This window comes from Carcharodon carcharias, chromosome 22 (genome assembly GCF_017639515.1).
Source record: "Carcharodon carcharias isolate sCarCar2 chromosome 22, sCarCar2.pri, whole genome shotgun sequence".
NCBI lineage: Eukaryota > Metazoa > Chordata > Chondrichthyes > Lamniformes > Lamnidae > Carcharodon > Carcharodon carcharias.
In genome coordinates this window covers 67,452,989-67,474,020 of record NC_054488.1, presented here as the reverse complement: position 1 = coordinate 67,474,020, position 21,032 = coordinate 67,452,989, and the positions used below count along the sequence as shown (strand labels likewise).

The 21,032-nt window shown below is 49.9% G+C and overlaps 1 protein-coding gene across 1 annotated transcript in view; it reads left to right on the top strand.

Moving 5' to 3' along the window:
* Positions 1-21,032, top strand: part of LOC121293973 — a 217,818-nt gene that overhangs the window by 143,777 nt on the left and 53,009 nt on the right. The window contains exon 16 of the mRNA XM_041217474.1: positions 321-468. Coding sequence (XP_041073408.1) covers positions 321-468 — 148 coding nt within the window. The remainder of the gene's footprint in view (positions 1-320; positions 469-21,032) is intronic.

The following is a 21,032-nucleotide window of genomic DNA, read 5'->3' as shown; positions in this document are numbered from 1 at the left end:
GCAAAGGACAGCGGGAGAGAGTAATTGAGCCTTTGCACAGCTGCTGATCATCATGAACGGGGGTCAAAGACTCGGAGTTTGGAATTGCCGTTGTAGATGATTTGTGAGACTTTTCCCAGGCGTGGGGCTGACAGATGTACAATTGGAGGAGGGTCGGAGATGCAGCGATACTTACCATAAAGGGCCACAAGAAGCCAAGGTTAAGGACATAGCTGGGAATAAGGTCAGGAGAGTATCACTCCAGGCATCCTTTAGGGACCTTTTTAATCATTGGATCATTGTGTAGGACACTCTTTATCAACTATTTCCCTTTCTCCCAGGGAACGCATGTCAGAACTCAGGGAGAACTTCCCGGTTAATGCACGGAGCTGTGGTGGTAGTCACACATTGACCTATGGTTACCACCGGCGTGGCCTAAAGGGATACGACCACCATCCGACCACGATGCTGGGTGAAAACGATGCTAAGGTCTGAACTCAAAGTGGGTTTGCTCGAGATCTGAGGACCCAAAAGATGGATTAGAATGAAATCGATGTCCCACCTCCTCTCAGATTAACGGTTGCGTTTGTTTCTGCAGCACCAAGGTCGTTGTTACTAAATAATGTAAAGCTGCTCAACAAGAAACAATATTCCTCAACTGGACTATCGCACTATAGGGCCAGATACTGGACTTTCTCACTATAGGGTCAGACACTGGACTTTCTCACTATAGGGTCAGACACTGGACTTTCTCACTATAGGGTCAGACACTGGACTTTCTCACTATAGGGCCAGACACTGGACTTTCTCACTATAGGGCCAGACACTGGACTATCTCACTATAGGGTCAGACACTGGACTTTCTCACTATAGGGTCAGACACTGGACTTTCTCACTATAGGGCCAGACACTGGACTATCTCACTATAGGGCCAGACACTGGACTATCTCACTATAGGGCCAGACACTGGACTATCTCACTATAGGGCCAGACACTGGACTATCTCACTATAGGGCCAGACACTGGACTATCTCACTATAGGGCCAGACACTGGACTATCTCACTATAGGGCCAGACACTGGACTTTCTCACTATAGGGCCAGACACTGGACTTTCTCACTATAGGGCCAGACACTGGACTTTCTCACTATAGGGCCAGACACTGGATTATCTCACTATAGGGCCAGACACTGGACTATCTCACTATAGGGCCAGACACTGGACTATCTCACTATAGGGCCAGACACTGGACTATCTCACTATAGGGCCAGACACTGGACTTTCTCACTATAGGGCCAGACACTGGACTATCTCACTATAGGGCCAGACTCTGGACTATCTCACTATAGGGCCAGACACTGGACTTTCTCACTATAGGGCCAGACACTGCACTATCTCACTATAGGGCCAGACACTGGACTCTCTCACTATAGGGCCAGACACTGTACTTTCTCACTATAGGGCCAGACACTGGACTTTCTCACTATAGGGCCAGACACTGGACTGTCTCACTATAGGGCCAGACACTGGACTTTCTCACTATAGGGCCAGACACTGGACTTTCTCACTATAGGGCCAGACACTGGACTTTCTCACTATAGGGCCAGACACTGGACTTTCTCACTATAGGGCCAGTCACTGGACTATCGCACTATAGGGTCAGACACTGGACCATCGCACTATAGGGTCAGACACTGGACCATCGCACTATAGGGCCAGACACTGGACTATCGCACTATAGGGTCAGACACTGGACCATCGCACTATAGGGTCAGACACTGGACCATCGCACTATAGGGCCAGACACTGGACTATCTCACTATAGGGTCAGACACTGGACCATCGCACTATAGGGCCAGACACTGGACTTTCTCACTATAGGGCCAGACACTGGACTTTCTCACTATAGGGCCAGAAATTGGACTTTCTCACTATAGGGCCAGACACTGGACTTTCTCACTATAGGGCCAGACACTGGACTTTCTCACTATAGGGCCAGACACTGGACTTTCTCACTATAGGGCCAGACACTGGACTTTCTCACTATAGGGCCAGACACTGGACTTTCTCACTATAGGGCCAGACACTGGACTTTCTCACTATAGGGCCAGACACTGGACTATCTCACTATAGGGCCAGACACTGGACTATCTCACTATAGGGCCAGACACTGGACTATCTCACTATAGGGCCAGACACTGGACTATCTCACTATAGGGCCAGACACTGGACTATCTCACTATAGGGCCAGACACTGGACTTTCTCACTATAGGGCCAGACACTGGACTTTCTCACTATAGGGCCAGACACTGGACTATCTCACTGTAGGGCCAGACACTGGACTATCTCACTATAGGGCCAGACACTGGACTATCTCACTATAGGGCCAGACACTGGACTATCTCACTATAGGGCCAGACACTGGACTATCTCACTATAGGGCCAGACACTGGACTATCTCACTATAGGGCCAGACACTGGACCATCGCACTATAGGGCCAGACACTGGACCATCGCACTATAGGGCCAGACACTGGACTATCTCACTATAGGGCCAGACACTGGACTATCTCACTATAGGGCCAGACACTGGACTATCTCACTATAGGGCCAGACACTGGACCATCGCAATATAGGGTCAGACACTGGACTTTCTCACTATAGGGCCAGACACTGGACTTTCTCACTATAGGGCCAGACACTGGACTTTCTCACTATAGGGCCAGACACTGGAATTTCTCACTATAGGGTCAGACACTGGACTTTCTCACTATAGGGCCAGACACTGGACTATCTCACTATAGGGTCAGACACTGGACTTTCTCACTATAGGGTCAGACACTGGACTTTCTCACTATAGGGCCAGACACTGGACTATCTCACTATAGGGCCAGACACTGGACTATCTCACTATAGGGCCAGACACTGGACTTTCTCACTATAGGGCCAGACACTGGACTTTCTCACTATAGGGCCAGACACTGGACTTTCTCACTATAGGGCCAGACACTGGACTTTCTCACTATAGGGTCAGACACTGGACTTTCTCACTATAGGGTCAGACACTGGACTTTCTCACTATAGGGTCAGACACTGGACTTTCTCACTATAGGGTCAGACACTGGACTTTCTCACTATAGGGTCAGACACTGGACTTTCTCACTATAGGGCCAGACACTGGACCATCGCACTATAGGGTCAGACACTGGACTTTCTCACTATAGGGCCAGACACTGGACATTCTCACTATAGGGTCAGACACTGGACTTTCTCACTATAGGTCCAGACACTGGACTATCTCACTATAGGGCCAGACACTGTACTTTCTCACTATAGGGTCAGACACTGGACTATCTCACTATCGGGCCAGACACTGGACTATCTCACTATCGGGCCAGACACTGGACTTTCTCACTATAGGGCCAGACACTGGACTTTCTCACTATAGGGCCAGACACTGGACTATCGCACTATAGGTTCAGACACTGGACTTTCTCACTATAGGGCCAGACACTGGACTCTCTCACTATAGGGCCAGACACTGGACTTTCTCACTATAGGGCCAGACACTGGACTTTCTCACTATAGGGCCAGACACTGGACTATCTCACTATTGGGTCAGACACTGGACTTTCTCACTATAGGGCCAGACACTGGACTATCTCACTATAGGGCCAGACACTGGACTATCTCACTATAGGGCCAGACACTGGACTATCTCACTATAGGGCCAGACACTGGACTATCTCACTATAGGGCCAGACACTGGACTATCTCACTATAGGGCCAGACACTGGACTATCGCACTATAGGGCCAGACACTGGACTATCTCACTATAGGGCCAGACACTGGACTATCTCACTATAGGGCCAGACACTGGACTATCTCACTATAGGGCCAGACACTGGACTATCTCACTATAGGGCCAGACACTGGACTATCTCACTATAGGGCCAGACACTGGACTATCTCACTATAGGGTCAGACACTGGACTTTCTCACTATAGGGCCAGACACTGGACTTTCTCACTATAGGGTCAGACACTGGACCATCGCACTATAGGGCCAGACACTGGACTATCGCACTATAGGGTCAGACACTGGACCATCGCACTATAGGGCCAGACACTGGACTATCTCACTATAGGGCCAGACACTGGACTTTCTCACTATAGGGCCAGTCACTGGACCATCGCACTATAGGGTCAGACACTGGACCATCGCACTATAGGGTCAGACACTGGACCATCGCACTATAGGGTCAGACACTGAACCATCGCACTATAGGGTCAGACACTGGACCATCGCACTATAGGGCCAGACACTGGACTATCTCACTATAGGGTCAGACACTGGACTATCTCACTATAGGGTCAGACACTGGACCATCTCACGATAGGGCCAGACACTGGACTTTCTCACTATAGGGCCAGACACTTTACTATCTCACTATAGGGTCAGACACTGGACTTTCTCACTATAGGGCCAGACACTGGACTATCTCACTATAGGGCCAGACACTGGACTATCTCACTATAGGGCCAGACACTGGACCATCGCACTATAGGGCCAGACACTGGACTATCTCACTATAGGGCCAGACACTGGACTATCTCACTATAGGGCCAGACACTGGACTATCTCACTATAGGGCCAGACACTGGACTATCTCACTATAGGGCCAGACACTGGACTATCTCACTATAGGGTCAGACACTGGACCATCGCACTATAGGGTCAGACACTGGACCTTCTCACTATAGGGCCAGACACTGGACTATCTCACTATAGGGCCAGACACTGGACTATCTCACTATAGGGCCAGACACTGGACTATCTCACTATAGGGCCAGACACTGGACTTTCTCACTATAGGGCCAGACACTGGACTTTCTCACTATAGGGCCAGACACTGGACTTTCTCACTATAGGGCCAGACACTGGACTATCTCACTATAGGGCCAGACACTGGACTTTGTCACTATAGGGCCAGACACTGGACTATCTCACTATAGGGCCAGACACTGGACTTTCTCACTATAGGGCCAGACACTGGACTTTCTCACTATAGGGCCAGACACTGGACTATCTCACTATAGGGCCAGACTCTGGACTATCTCACTATAGGGCCAGACACTGGACTTTCTCACTATAGGGCCAGACACTGGACTATCTCACTATAGGGCCAGACACTGGACTCTCTCACTATAGGGCCAGACACTGTACTTTCTCACTATAGGGCCAGACACTGGACTTTCTCACTATAGGGCCAGACACTGGACTATCTCACTATAGGGCCAGACACTGGACTATCTCACTATTGGGCCAGACACTGGACTATCTCACTATTGGGCCAGACACTGGACTATCTCACTATAGGGCCAGACACTGAATTATCTCACTATAGGGCCAGACACTGGACTTTCTCACTATAGGGCCAGACACTGGACTTTCTCACTATAGGGCCAGACACTGGACTTTCTCACTATAGGGCCAGACACTGGACTATCTCACTATAGGGCCAGACACTGGACTATCTCACTATAGGGCCAGACACTGGACTATCTCACTATAGGGTCAGACACTGGACTTTCTCACTATAGGGCCAGACACTGGACTTTCGCACTATAGGGCCAGACACTGGACTATCTCACTATAGGGCCAGACACTGGACTGTCTCACTATAGGGCCAGACACTGGACTGTCTCACTATAGGGCCAGACACTGGACTATCTCACTATAGGGCCAGACACTAGACTATCTCACTATAGGGCCAGACACTGGACTTTCTCACTATAGGGCCAGACACTGGACTTTCTCACTATAGGGCCAGACACTGGACTTTCTCACTATAGGGCCAGACACTGGACTATCTCACTATAGGGCCAGACACTGGACTTTCTCACTATAGGGTCAGACACTGGACTTTCTCACTATAGGGTCAGACACTGGACTTTCTCACTATAGGGCCAGACACTGGACCATCGCACTATAGGGTCAGACACTGGACTTTCTCACTATAGGGCCAGACACTGGACATTCTCACTACAGGGTCAGACACTGGACTTTCTCACTATAGGTCCAGACACTGGACTATCTCACTATAGGGCCAGACACTGTACTTTCTTACTATAGGGTCAGTCACTGGACTATCTCACTATCGGGCCAGACACTGGACTATCTCACTATCGGGCCAGACACTGGACTTTCTCACTATAGGGCCAGACACTGGACTTTCTCACTATAGGGCCAGACACTGGACTATCTCACTATAGGGCCAGACACTGGACTATCTCACTATAGGGCCAGACACTGGACTATCTCACTATAGGGCCAGACACTGGACTTTCTCACTATAGGGCCAGACACTGGACTATCTCACTATAGGGCCAGACACTGGACTATCTCACTATAGGGCCAGACACTGGACTATCTCACTATAGGGTCAAACACTGGACTTTCTCACTATAGGGCCAGACACTGGACTTTCTCACTATAGGGCCAGACACTGGACTATCTCACTATAGGGCCAGACACTGGACTATCTCACTATAGGGCCAGACACTGGACTATCTCACTATAGGGCCAGACACTGGACTATCTCACTATAGGGCCAGACACTGGACTATCTCACTATAGGGCCAGACACTGGACTATCTCACTATAGGGCCAGACACTGGACCATCGCACTATAGGGCCAGACACTGGACCATCGCACTATAGGGCCAGACACTGGACTATCTCACTATAGGGCCAGACACTGGACTATCTCACTATAGGGCCAGACACTGGACTATCTCACTATAGGGCCAGACACTGGACTATCTCACTATAGGGCCAGACACTGGACCATCGCACTATAGGGCCAGACACTGGACTATCTCACTATAGGGCCAGACACTGGACTTTCTCACTATAGGGCCAGTCACTGGACCATCGCACTATAGGGTCAGACACTGGACCATCGCACTATAGGGTCAGACACTGGACCATCGCACTATAGGGTCAGACACTGAACCATCGCACTATAGGGTCAGACACTGGACCATCGCACTATAGGGCCAGACACTGGACTATCTCACTATAGGGTCAGACACTGGACTATCTCACTATAGGGTCAGACACTGGACCATCTCACGATAGGGCCAGGCACTGGACTTTCTCACTATAGGGCCAGACACTTTACTATCTCACTATAGGGTCAGACACTGGACTTTCTCACTATAGGGCCAGACACTGGACTATCTCACTATAGGGCCAGACACTGGACTATCTCACTATAGGGCCAGACACTGGACCATCGCACTATAGGGCCAGACACTGGACTATCTCACTATAGGGCCAGACACTGGACTATCTCACTATAGGGCCAGACACTGGACTATCTCACTATAGGGCCAGACACTGGACTATCTCACTATAGGGTCAGACACTGGACCATCGCACTATAGGGTCAGACACTGGACCTTCTCACTATAGGGCCAGACACTGGACTATCTCACTATAGGGCCAGACACTGGACTATCTCACTATAGGGCCAGACACTGGACTATCTCACTATAGGGCCAGACACTGGACTTTCTCACTATAGGGCCAGACACTGGACTTTCTCACTATAGGGCCAGACACTGGACTTTCTCACTATAGGGCCAGACACTGGACTATCTCACTATAGGGCCAGACACTGGACTTTGTCACTATAGGGCCAGACACTGGACTATCTCACTATAGGGCCAGACACTGGACTTTCTCACTATAGGGCCAGACACTGGACTATCTCACTATAGGGCCAGACTCTGGACTATCTCACTATAGGGCCAGACTCTGGACTATCTCACTATAGGGCCAGACACTGGACTTTCTCACTATAGGGCCAGACACTGGACTATCTCACTATAGGGCCAGACACTGGACTCTCTCACTATAGGGCCAGACACTGTACTTTCTCACTATAGGGCCAGACACTGGACTTTCTCACTATAGGGCCAGACACTGGACTATCTCACTATAGGGCCAGACACTGGACTATCTCACTATTGGGCCAGACACTGGACTATCTCACTATTGGGCCAGACACTGGACTATCTCACTATAGGGCCAGACACTGAATTATCTCACTATAGGGCCAGACACTGGACTTTCTCACTATAGGGCCAGACACTGGACTTTCTCACTATAGGGCCAGACACTGGACTTTCTCACTATAGGGCCAGACACTGGACTTTCTCACTATAGGGCCAGACACTGGACTATCTCACTATAGGGCCAGACACTGGACTATCTCACTATAGGGCCAGACACTGGACTATCTCACTATAGGGTCAGACACTGGACTTTCTCACTATAGGGCCAGACACTGGACTTTCGCACTATAGGGCCAGACACTGGACTATCTCACTATAGGGCCAGACACTGGACTATCTCACTATAGGGCCAGACACTGGACTATCTCACTATAGGGCCAGACACTGGACTATCTCACTATAGGGCCAGACACTAGACTATCTCACTATAGGGCCAGACACTGGACTTTCTCACTATAGGGCCAGACACTGGACTTTCTCACTATAGGGCCAGACACTGGACTTTATCACTGTAGGGCCAGAAACTGGACTATCTTACTATAGGGCCATACACTGGACTTTCTCACTATAGGGTCAGACACTGGACTTTCTCACTATAGGGTCAGACACTGGACTTTCTCACTATAGGGCCAGACACTGGACCATCGCACTATAGGGTCAGACACTGGACTTTCTCACTATAGGGCCAGACACTGGACATTCTCACTACAGGGTCAGACACTGGACTTTCTCACTATAGGTCCAGACACTGGACTATCTCACTATAGGGCCAGACACTGTACTTTCTTACTATAGGGTCAGTCACTGGACTATCTCACTATCGGGCCAGACACTGGACTATCTCACTATCGGGCCAGACACTGGACTTTCTCACTATAGGGCCAGACACTGGACTTTCTCACTATAGGGCCAGACACTGGACTATCTCACTATAGGGCCAGACACTGGACTATCTCACTATAGGGCCAGACACTGGACTATCTCACTATAGGGCCAGACACTGGACTTTCTCACTATAGGGCCAGACACTGGACTATCTCACTATAGGGCCAGACACTGGACTATCTCACTATAGGGCCAGACACTGGACTATCTCACTATAGGGCCAGACACTGGACTTTCTCACTATAGGGCCAGACACTGGACTTTCTCACTATAGGGCCAGACACTGGACTATCTCACTATAGGGCCAGACACTGGACTATCTCACTATAGGGCCAGACACTGGACTATCTCACTATAGGGCCAGACACTGGACTATCTCACTATAGGGCCAGACACTGGACTATCTCACTATAGGGCCAGACACTGGACTATCTCACTATAGGGCCAGACACTGGACTATCTCACTATAGGGCCAGACACTGGACCATCGCACTATAGGGCCAGACACTGGACTATCTCACTATAGGGCCAGACACTGGACTATCTCACTATAGGGCCAGACACTGGACTATCTCACTATAGGGCCAGACACTGGACTATCTCACTATAGGGCCAGACACTGGACTTTCTCACTATAGGGCCAGACACTGGACTTTCTCACTATAGGGCCAGACACTGGACTTTCTCACTATAGGGCCAGACACTGGACTTTCTCACTATAGGGCCAGACACTGGACTATCTCACTATAGGGCCAGACACTGGACTATCTCACTATAGGGCCAGACACTGGACTATCTCACTATAGGGCCAGACACTGGACTTTCTCACTATAGGGTCAGACACTGGACTTTCTCACTATAGGGCCAGACACTGGACTATCTCACTATAGGGTCAGACACTGGACTTTCTCACTATAGGGTCAGACACTGGACTTTCTCACTATAGGGCCAGACACTGGACTTTCTCACTATAGGGCCAGACACTGGACTTTCTCACTATAGGGCCAGACACTGGACTTTCTCACTATAGGGCCAGACACTGGACTTTCTCACTATAGGGCCAGACACTGGACTTTCTCACTATAGGGCCAGACACTGGACTCTCTCACTATAGGGCCAGACACTGGACTTTCTCACTATAGGGCCAGACACTGGACTTTCTCACTATAGGGCCAGACACTGGACTTTCTCACTATAGGGCCAGACACTGGACTTTCTCACTATAGGGCCAGACACTGGACTATCTCACTATTGGGTCAGACACTGGACTTTCTCACTATAGGGCCAGACACTGGACTATCTCACTATAGGGCCAGACACTGGACTATCTCACTATAGGGCCAGACACTGGACTATCTCACTATAGGGCCAGACACTGGACTATCTCACTATAGGGCCAGACACTGGACTATCTCACTATAGGGCCAGACACTGGACTATCTCACTATAGGGCCAGACACTGGACTATCTCACTATAGGGCCAGACACTGGACTATCGCACTATAGGGCCAGACACTGGACTATCTCACTATAGGGCCAGACACTGGACTATCTCACTATAGGGCCAGACACTGGACTATCTCACTATAGGGCCAGACACTGGACTATCTCACTATAGGGCCAGACACTGGACTATCTCACTATAGGGCCAGACACTGGACTATCTCACTATAGGTTCAGACACTGGACTTTCTCACTATAGGGCCAGACACTGGACTTTCTCACTATAGGGCCAGACACTGGACTTTCTCACTATAGGGCCAGACACTTTACTATCTCACTATAGGGTCAGACACTGGACTATCTCACTATTGGGTCAGACACTGGACTTTCTCACTATAGGGCCAGACACTGGACTATCTCACTATAGGGCCAGACACTGGACTATCTCACTATAGGGCCAGACACTGGACTATCTCACTATAGGGCCAGACACTGGACTATCTCACTATAGGGCCAGACACTGGACTATCTCACTATAGGGCCAGACACTGGACTATCTCACTATAGGGCCAGACACTGGACTATCGCACTATAGGGCCAGACACTGGACTATCTCACTATAGGGCCAGACACTGGACTATCTCACTATAGGGCCAGACACTGGACTATCTCACTATAGGGCCAGACACTGGACTATCTCACTATAGGGCCAGACACTGGACTATCTCACTATAGGGCCAGACACTGGACTATCTCACTATAGGGCCAGACACTGGACTATCTCACTATAGGGTCAGACACTGGACTTTCTCACTATAGGGCCAGACACTGGACTTTCTCACTATAGGGCCAGACACTGGACTATCTCACTATAGGGCCAGACACTGGACTTTCTCACTATAGGGCCAGACACTGGACTATCTCACTATAGGGCCAGACACTGGACTATCTCACTATAGGGCCAGACACTGGACTATCTCACTATAGGGCCAGACACTGGACTATCTCACTATAGGGCCAGACACTGGACTATCTCACTATAGGGCCAGACACTGGACTATCTCACTATAGGGCCAGACACTGGACTATCTCACTATAGGGCCAGACACTGGACTATCTCACTATAGGGCCAGACACTGGACTATCTCACTATAGGGCCAGACACTGGACTATCTCACTATAGGGCCAGACACTGGACTTTCTCACTATAGGGCCAGACACTGGACTTTCTCACTATAGGGCCAGACACTGGACTATCTCACTATAGGGCCAGACACTGGACTATCTCACTATAGGGCCAGACACTGGACTATCTCACTATAGGGCCAGACACTGGACTATCTCACTATAGGGTCAGACACTGGACTTTCTCACTATAGGGCCAGACACTGGACTTTCTCACTATAGGGCCAGACACTGGACTTTCTCACTATAGGGCCAGACACTGGACTATCTCACTATAGGGCCAGACACTGGACTTTCTCACTATAGGGCCAGACACTGGACCATCGCACTATAGGGTCAGACACTGGACTTTCTCACTATAGGGCCAGACACTGGACTATCTCACTATAGGGCCAGACCCTGGACTATCTCACTATAGTGCCAGACACTGGACTATCTCACTATAGGGCCAGACACTGGACGTTCTCACTATAGGGCCAGACACTGGATGTTCTCTCTATAGGGCCAGACACTGGACGTTCTCACTATAGGGCCAGACACTGGACTATCTCACTATAGGGCCAGACACTGGACTATCTCACTATAGGGCCAGACACTGGACTATCTCACTATAGGGCCAGACACTGGACTATCTCACTATAGGGCCAGACACTGGACTTTCTCACTATAGGGCCAGACACTGGACTATCTCACTATAGGGCCAGACACTGGACTATCTCACTATAGGGCCAGACACTGGACTTTCTCACTATAGGGCCAGACACTGGACTTTCTCACTATAGGGCCAGACACTGGACTTTCTCACTATAGGGCCAGACACTGGACTATCTCACTATAGGGCCAGACACTGGACTATCTCACTATAGGGCCAGACACTGGACTATCTCACTATAGGGCCAGACACTGGACTATCTCACTATAGGGCCAGACACTGGACTATCTCACTATAGGGCCAGACACTGGACTATCTCACTATAGGGCCAGACACTGGACTATCTCACTATAGGGCCAGACACTGGACTATCTCACTATAGGGCCAGACACTGGACTATCTCACTATAGGGCCAGACACTGGACTATCTCACTATAGGGCCAGACACTGGACTATCTCACTATAGGGCCAGACACTGGACTATCTCACTATAGGGCCAGACACTGGACTTTCTCACTATAGGGCCAGACACTGGACTATCTCACTATAGGGCCAGACACTGGACTATCTCACTATAGGGCCAGACACTGGACTATCTCACTATAGGGCCAGACACTGGACTATCTCACTATAGGGCCAGACACTGGACTATCTCACTATAGGGCCAGACACTGGACTATCTCACTATAGGGCCAGACACTGGACTATCTCACTATAGGGCCAGACACTGGACTATCTCACTATAGGGCCAGACACTGGACTATCTCACTATAGGGCCAGACACTGGACTATCTCACTATAGGGCCAGACACTGGACTATCTCACTATAGGGCCAGACACTGGACTATCTCACTATAGGGCCAGACACTGGACTATCTCACTATAGGGCCAGACACTGGACTATCTCACTATAGGGCCAGACACTGGACTATCTCACTATAGGGCCAGACACTGGACTATCTCACTATAGGGCCAGACACTGGACTATCTCACTATAGGGCCAGACACTGGACTATCTCACTATAGGGCCAGACACTGGACTATCTCACTATAGGGCCAGACACTGGACTATCTCACTATAGGGCCAGACACTGGACTTTCTCACTATAGGGCCAGACACTGGACTATCTCACTATAGGGCCAGACACTGGACTATCTCACTATAGGGCCAGACACTGGACTATCTCACTATAGGGCCAGACACTGGACTATCTCACTATAGGGCCAGACACTGGACTATCTCACTATAGGGCCAGACACTGGACTATCTCACTATAGGGCCAGACACTGGACTATCTCACTATAGGGCCAGACACTGGACTTTCTCACTATAGGGCCAGACACTGGACTATCTCACTATAGGGCCAGACACTGGACTATCTCACTATAGGGCCAGACACTGGACTATCTCACTATAGGGCCAGACACTGGACTTTCTCACTATAGGGCCAGACACTGGACTATCTCACTATAGGGCCAGACACTGGACTATCTCACTATAGGGCCAGACACTGGACTATCTCACTATAGGGCCAGACACTGGACTATCTCACTATAGGGCCAGACACTGGACTATCTCACTATAGGGCCAGACACTGGACTATCTCACTATAGGGCCAGACACTGGACTATCTCACTATAGGGCCAGACACTGGACTATCTCACTATAGGGCCAGACACTGGACTATCTCACTATAGGGCCAGACACTGGACTATCTCACTATAGGGCCAGACACTGGACTATCTCACTATAGGGCCAGACACTGGACTATCTCACTATAGGGCCAGACACTGGACTATCTCACTATAGGGCCAGACACTGGACTATCTCACTATAGGGCCAGACACTGGACTATCTCACTATAGGGCCAGACACTGGACTATCTCACTATAGGGCCAGACACTGGACTATCTCACTATAGGGCCAGACACTGGACTATCTCACTATAGGGCCAGACACTGGACTATCTCACTATAGGGCCAGACACTGGACTATCTCACTATAGGGCCAGACACTGGACTATCTCACTATAGGGCCAGACACTGGACTTTCTCACTATAGGGCCAGACACTGGACTATCTCACTATAGGGCCAGACACTGGACTATCTCACTATAGGGCCAGACACTGGACTTTCTCACTATAGGGCCAGACACTGGACTATCTCACTATAGGGCCAGACACTGGACTTTCTCACTATAGGGCCAGACACTGGACTATCTCACTATAGGGCCAGACACTGGACTATCTCACTATAGGGCCAGACACTGGACTATCTCACTATAGGGCCAGACACTGGACTATCTCACTATAGGGCCAGACACTGGACTTTCTCACTATAGGGCCAGACACTGGACTTTCTCACTATAGGGCCAGACACTGGACTATCTCACTATAGGGCCAGACACTGGACTTTCTCACTATAGGGCCAGACACTGGACTATCTCACTATAGGGCCAGACACTGGACTTTCTCACTATAGGGTCAGACACTGGACTTTCTCACTATAGGGCCAGACACTGGACTATCTCACTATAGGGTCAGACACTGGACTTTCTCACTATAGGGCCAGACACTGGACTATCTCACTATAGGGCCAGACACTGGACTTTCTCACTATAGGGCCAGACACTGGACTATCTCACTATAGGGTCAGACACTGGACTTTCTCACTATAGGGCCAGACACTGGACTATCTCACTATAGGGCCAGACACTGGACTATCTCACTATAGGGCCAGACACTGGACTATCTCACTATAGGGCCAGACACTGGACTATCTCACTATAGGGCCAGACACTGGACTTTCTCACTATAGGGCCAGACACTGGACTATCTCACTATAGGGCCAGACACTGGACTTTCTCACTATAGGGCCAGACACTGGACTTTCTCACTATAGGGCCAGACACTGGACTATCTCACTATAGGGTCAGACACTGGACTTTCTCACTATAGGGCCAGACACTGGACTCTCTCACTATAGGGCCAGACACTGGACTTTCTCACTATAGGGCCAGACACTGGACTTTCTCACTATAGGGCCAGACACTGGACTATCTCACTATAGGGTCAGACACTGGACTTTCTCACTATAGGGCCAGACCCTGGACTATCTCACTATAGGGTCAGACACTGGACTTTCTCACTATAGGGCCAGACACTTTACTATCTCACTATAGGGTCAGACACTGGACTTTCTCACTATAGGGCCAGACACTGGACTATCTCACTATAGGGCCAGACACTGGACTATCTCACTATAGGGCCAGACACTGGACTATCTCACTATAGGGCCAGACACTGGACTATCTCACTATAGGGCCAGACACTGGACTTTCTCACTATAGGGCCAGACACTGGACTTTCTCACTATAGGGCCAGACACTGGACTATCTCACTATAGGGTCAGACACTGGACTTTCTCACTATAGGGCCAGACACTGGACTCTCTCACTATAGGGCCAGACACTGGACTTTCTCACTATAGGGCCAGACACTGGACTTTCTCACTATAGGGCCAGACACTGGACTTTCTCACTATAGGGCCAGACACTGGACTATCTCACTATAGGGCCAGACACTGGACTATCTCACTATTGGGCCAGACACTGGACTATCTCACTATCGGGCCAGACACTGGACTTTCTCACTATAGGGCCAGACACTGGACTTTCTCACTATAGGGCCAGACACTGGACTATCTCACTATAGGGTCAGACACTGGACTTTCTCACTATAGGGCCAGACACTGGACTATCTCACTATAGGGCCAGACACTGGACTTTCTCACTATAGGGCCAGACACTGGACTTTCTCACTATAGGGCCAGACACTGGACTATCTCACTATAGGGCCAGACACTGGACTTTCTCACTATAGGGCCAGACACTGGACTATCTCACTATAGGGCCAGACACTGGACTTTCTCACTATAGGGCCAGACACTGGACTATCTCACTATAGGGCCAGACACTGGACTATCTCACTATAGGGCCAGACACTGGACTATCTCACTATAGGGCCAGACACTGGACTATCTCACTATAGGGCCAGACACTGGACTATCTCACTATAGGGCCAGACACTGGACTATCTCACTATAGGGCCAGACACTGGACTTTCTCACTATAGGGCCAGACACTGGACTTTCTCACTATAGGGCCAGACACTGGACTATCTCACTATAGGGCCAGACACTGGACTTTCTCACTATAGGGCCAGACACTGGACTATCTCACTATAGGGCCAGACACTGGACTTTCTCACTATAGGGCCAGACACTGGACTTTCTCACTATAGGGCCAGACACTGGACTATCTCACTATAGGGCCAGACACTGGACTATCTCACTATAGGGCCAGACACTGGACTATCTCACTATAGGGCCAGACACTGGACTATCTCACTATAGGGCCAGACACTGGACTATCTCACTATAGGGCCAGACACTGGACTATCTCACTATAGGGCCAGACACTGGACTATCTCACTATAGGGCCAGACACTGGACTATCTCACTATAGGGCCAGACACTGGACTATCTCACTATAGGGCCAGACACTGGACTATCTCACTATAGGGCCAGACACTGGACTATCTCACTATAGGGCCAGACACTGGACTTTCTCACTATAGGGCCAGACACTGGACTTTCTCACTATAGGGCCAGACACTGGACTATCTCACTATAGGGCCAGACACTGGACTTTCTCACTATAGGGCCAGACACTGGACTTTCTCACTATAGGGCCAGACACTGGACTTTCTCACTATAGGGCCAGACACTGGACTATCTCACTATAGGGCCAGACACTGGACTTTCTCACTATAGGGCCAGACACTGGACTATCTCACTATAGGGCCAGACACTGGACTATCTCACTATAGGGCCAGACACTGGACTATCTCACTATAGGGCCAGACACTGGACTATCTCACTATAGGGCCAGACACTGGACTATCTCACTATAGGGCCAGACACTGGACTATCTCACTATAGGGCCAGACACTGGACTATCTCACTATAGGGCCAGACACTGGACTATCTCACTATAGGGCCAGACACTGGACTATCTCACTATAGGGCCAGACACTGGACTATCTCACTATAGGGCCAGACACTGGACTATCTCACTATAGGGCCAGACACTGGACTATCTCACTATAGGGCCAGACACTGGACTATCTCACTATAGGGCCAGACACTGGACTTTCTCACTATAGGGCCAGACACTGGACTTTCTCACTATAGGGCCAGACACTGGACTTTCTCACTATAGGGCCAGACACTGGACTATCTCACTATAGGGCCAGACACTGGACTTTCTCACTATAGGGCCAGACACTGGACTATCTCACTATAGGGCCAGACACTGGACTTTCTCACTATAGGGCCAGACACTGGACTATCTCACTATAGGGCCAGACACTGGACTATCTCACTATAGGGCCAGACACTGGACTATCTCACTATAGGGCCAGACACTGGACTTTCTCACTATAGGGCCAGACACTGGACTATCTCACTATAGGGCCAGACACTGGACTATCTCACTATAGGGCCAGACACTGGACTTTCTCACTATAGGGCCAGACACTGGACTTTCTCACTATAGGGCCAGACACTGGACTATCTCACTATAGGGCCAGACACTGGACTATCTCACTATAGGGCCAGACACTGGACTATCTCACTATAGGGCCAGACACTGGACTATCTCACTATAGGGCCAGACACTGGACTTTCTCACTATAGGGCCAGACACTGGACTTTCTCACTATAGGGCCAGACACTGGACTTTCTCACTATAGGGCCAGACACTGGACTTTCTCACTATAGGGCCAGACACTGGACTATCTCACTATAGGGCCAGACACTGGACTATCTCACTATAGGGCCAGACACTGGACTATCTCACTATAGGGCCAGACACTGGACTTTCTCACTATAGGGCCAGACACTGGACTTTCTCACTATAGGGCCAGACACTGGACTATCTCACTATAGGGCCAGACACTGGACTATCTCACTATAGGGCCAGACACTGGACTATCTCACTATAGGGCCAGACACTGGACTATCTCACTATAGGGCCAGACACTGGACTATCTCACTATAGGGCCAGACACTGGACTATCTCACTATAGGGCCAGACACTGGACTTTCTCACTATAGGGCCAGACACTGGACTTTCTCACTATAGGGCCAGACACTGGACTTTCTCACTATAGGGCCAGACACTGGACTTTCTCACTATAGGGCCAGACACTGGACTTTCTCACTATAGGGCCAGACACTGGACTTTCTCACTATAGGGCCAGACACTGGACTTTCTCACTATAGGGCCAGACACTGGACTTTCTCACTATAGGGCCAGACACTGGACTTTCTCACTATAGGGCCAGACACTGGACTTTCTCACTATAGGGCCAGACACTGGACTTTCTCACTATAGGGCCAGACACTGGACTTTCTCACTATAGGGCCAGACACTGGACTATCTCACTATAGGGCCAGACACTGGACTTTCTCACTATAGGGCCAGACACTGGACTATCTCACTATAGGGCCAGACACTGGACTTTCTCACTATAGGGCCAGACACTGGACTATCTCACTATAGGGCCAGACACTGGACTTTCTCACTATAGGGCCAGACACTGGACTATCTCACTATAGGGCCAGACACTGGACTATCTCACTATAGGGCCAGACACTGGACTTTCTCACTATAGGGCCAGACACTGGACTTTCTCACTATAGGGCCAGACACTGGACTTTCTCACTATAGGGCCAGACACTGGACTATCTCACTATAGGGCCAGACACTGGACTTTCTCACTATAGGGCCAGACACTGGACTTTCTCACTATAGGGCCAGACACTGGACTTTCTCACTATAGGGCCAGACACTGGACTTTCTCACTATAGGGCCAGACACTGGACTTTCTCACTATAGGGCCAGACACTGGACTTTCTCACTATAGGGCCAGACACTGGACTTTCTCACTATAGGGCCAGACACTGGACTTTCTCACTATAGGGCCAGACACTGGACTATCTCACTATAGGGCCAGACACTGGACTATCTCACTATAGGGCCAGACACTGGACTATCTCACTATAGGGCCAGACACTGGACTTTCTCACTATAGGGCCAGACACTGGACTTTCTCACTATAGGGCCAGACACTGGACTATCTCACTATAGGGCCAGACACTGGACTTTCTCACTATAGGGCCAGACACTGGACTTTCTCACTATAGGGCCAGACACTGGACTTTCTCACTATAGGGCCAGACACTGGACTTTCTCACTATAGGGCCAGACACTGGACTTTCTCACTATAGGGCCAGACACTGGACTATCTCACTATAGGGCCAGACACTGGACTATCTCACTATAGGGCCAGACACTGGACTATCTCACTATAGGGCCAGACACTGGACTATCTCACTATAGGGCCAGACACTGGACTATCTCACTATAGGGCCAGACACTGGACTTTCTCACTATAGGGCCAGACACTGGACTTTCTCACTATAGGGCCAGACACTGGACTTTCTCACTATAGGGCCAGACACTGGACTTTCTCACTATAGGGCCAGACACTGGACTTTCTCACTATAGGGCCAGACACTGGACTATCTCACTATAGGGCCAGACACTGGACTATCTCACTATAGGGCCAGACACTGGACTATCTCACTATAGGGCCAGACACTGGACTATCTCACTATAGGGCCAGACACTGGACTTTCTCACTATAGGGCCAGACACTGGACTATCTCACTATAGGGCCAGACACTGGACTATCTCACTATAGGGCCAGACACTGGACTATCTCACTATAGGGCCAGACACTGGACTTTCTCACTATAGGGCCAGACACTGGACTATCTCACTATAGGGCCAGACACTGGACTATCTCACTATAGGGACAGACACTGGACTTTCTCACTATAGGGCCAGAAACTGGACTTTCTCACTATAGGGCCAGAAACTGGACTATCTCACTATAGGGCCAGACACTGGACTTTCTCACTATAGGGCCAGACACTGGACTATCTCACTATAGGGCCAGACACTGGACTATCTCACTATAGGGCCAGACACTGGACTATCTCACTATAGGGCCAGACACTGGACTATCTCACTATAGGGCCAGACACTGGACTATCTCACTATAGGGCCAGACACTGGACTATCTCACTATAGGGCCAGACACTGGACTATCTCACTATAGGGCCAGACACTGGACTATCTCACTATAGGGCCAGACACTGGACTATCTCACTATAGGGCCAGACACTGGACTTTCTCACTATAGGGCCAGACACTGGACTATCTCACTATAGGGCCAGACACTGGACTATCTCACTATAGGGCCAGACACTGGACTATCTCACTATAGGGCCAGACACTGGACTTTCTCACTATAGGGCCAGACACTGGACTATCTCACTATAGGGCCAGACACTGGACTATCTCACTATAGGGCCAGACACTGGACTTTCTCACTATAGGGCCAGACACTGGACTATCTCACTATAGGGCCAGACACTGGACTATCTCACTATAGGGCCAGACACTGGACTATCTCACTATAGGGCCAGACACTGGACTATCTCACTATAGGGCCAGACACTGGACTATCTCACTATAGGGCCAGACACTGGACTTTCTCACTATAGGGCCAGACACTGGACTATCTCACTATAGGGCCAGACACTGGACTATCTCACTATAGGGCCAGACACTGGACTATCTCACTATAGGGCCAGACACTGGACTTTCT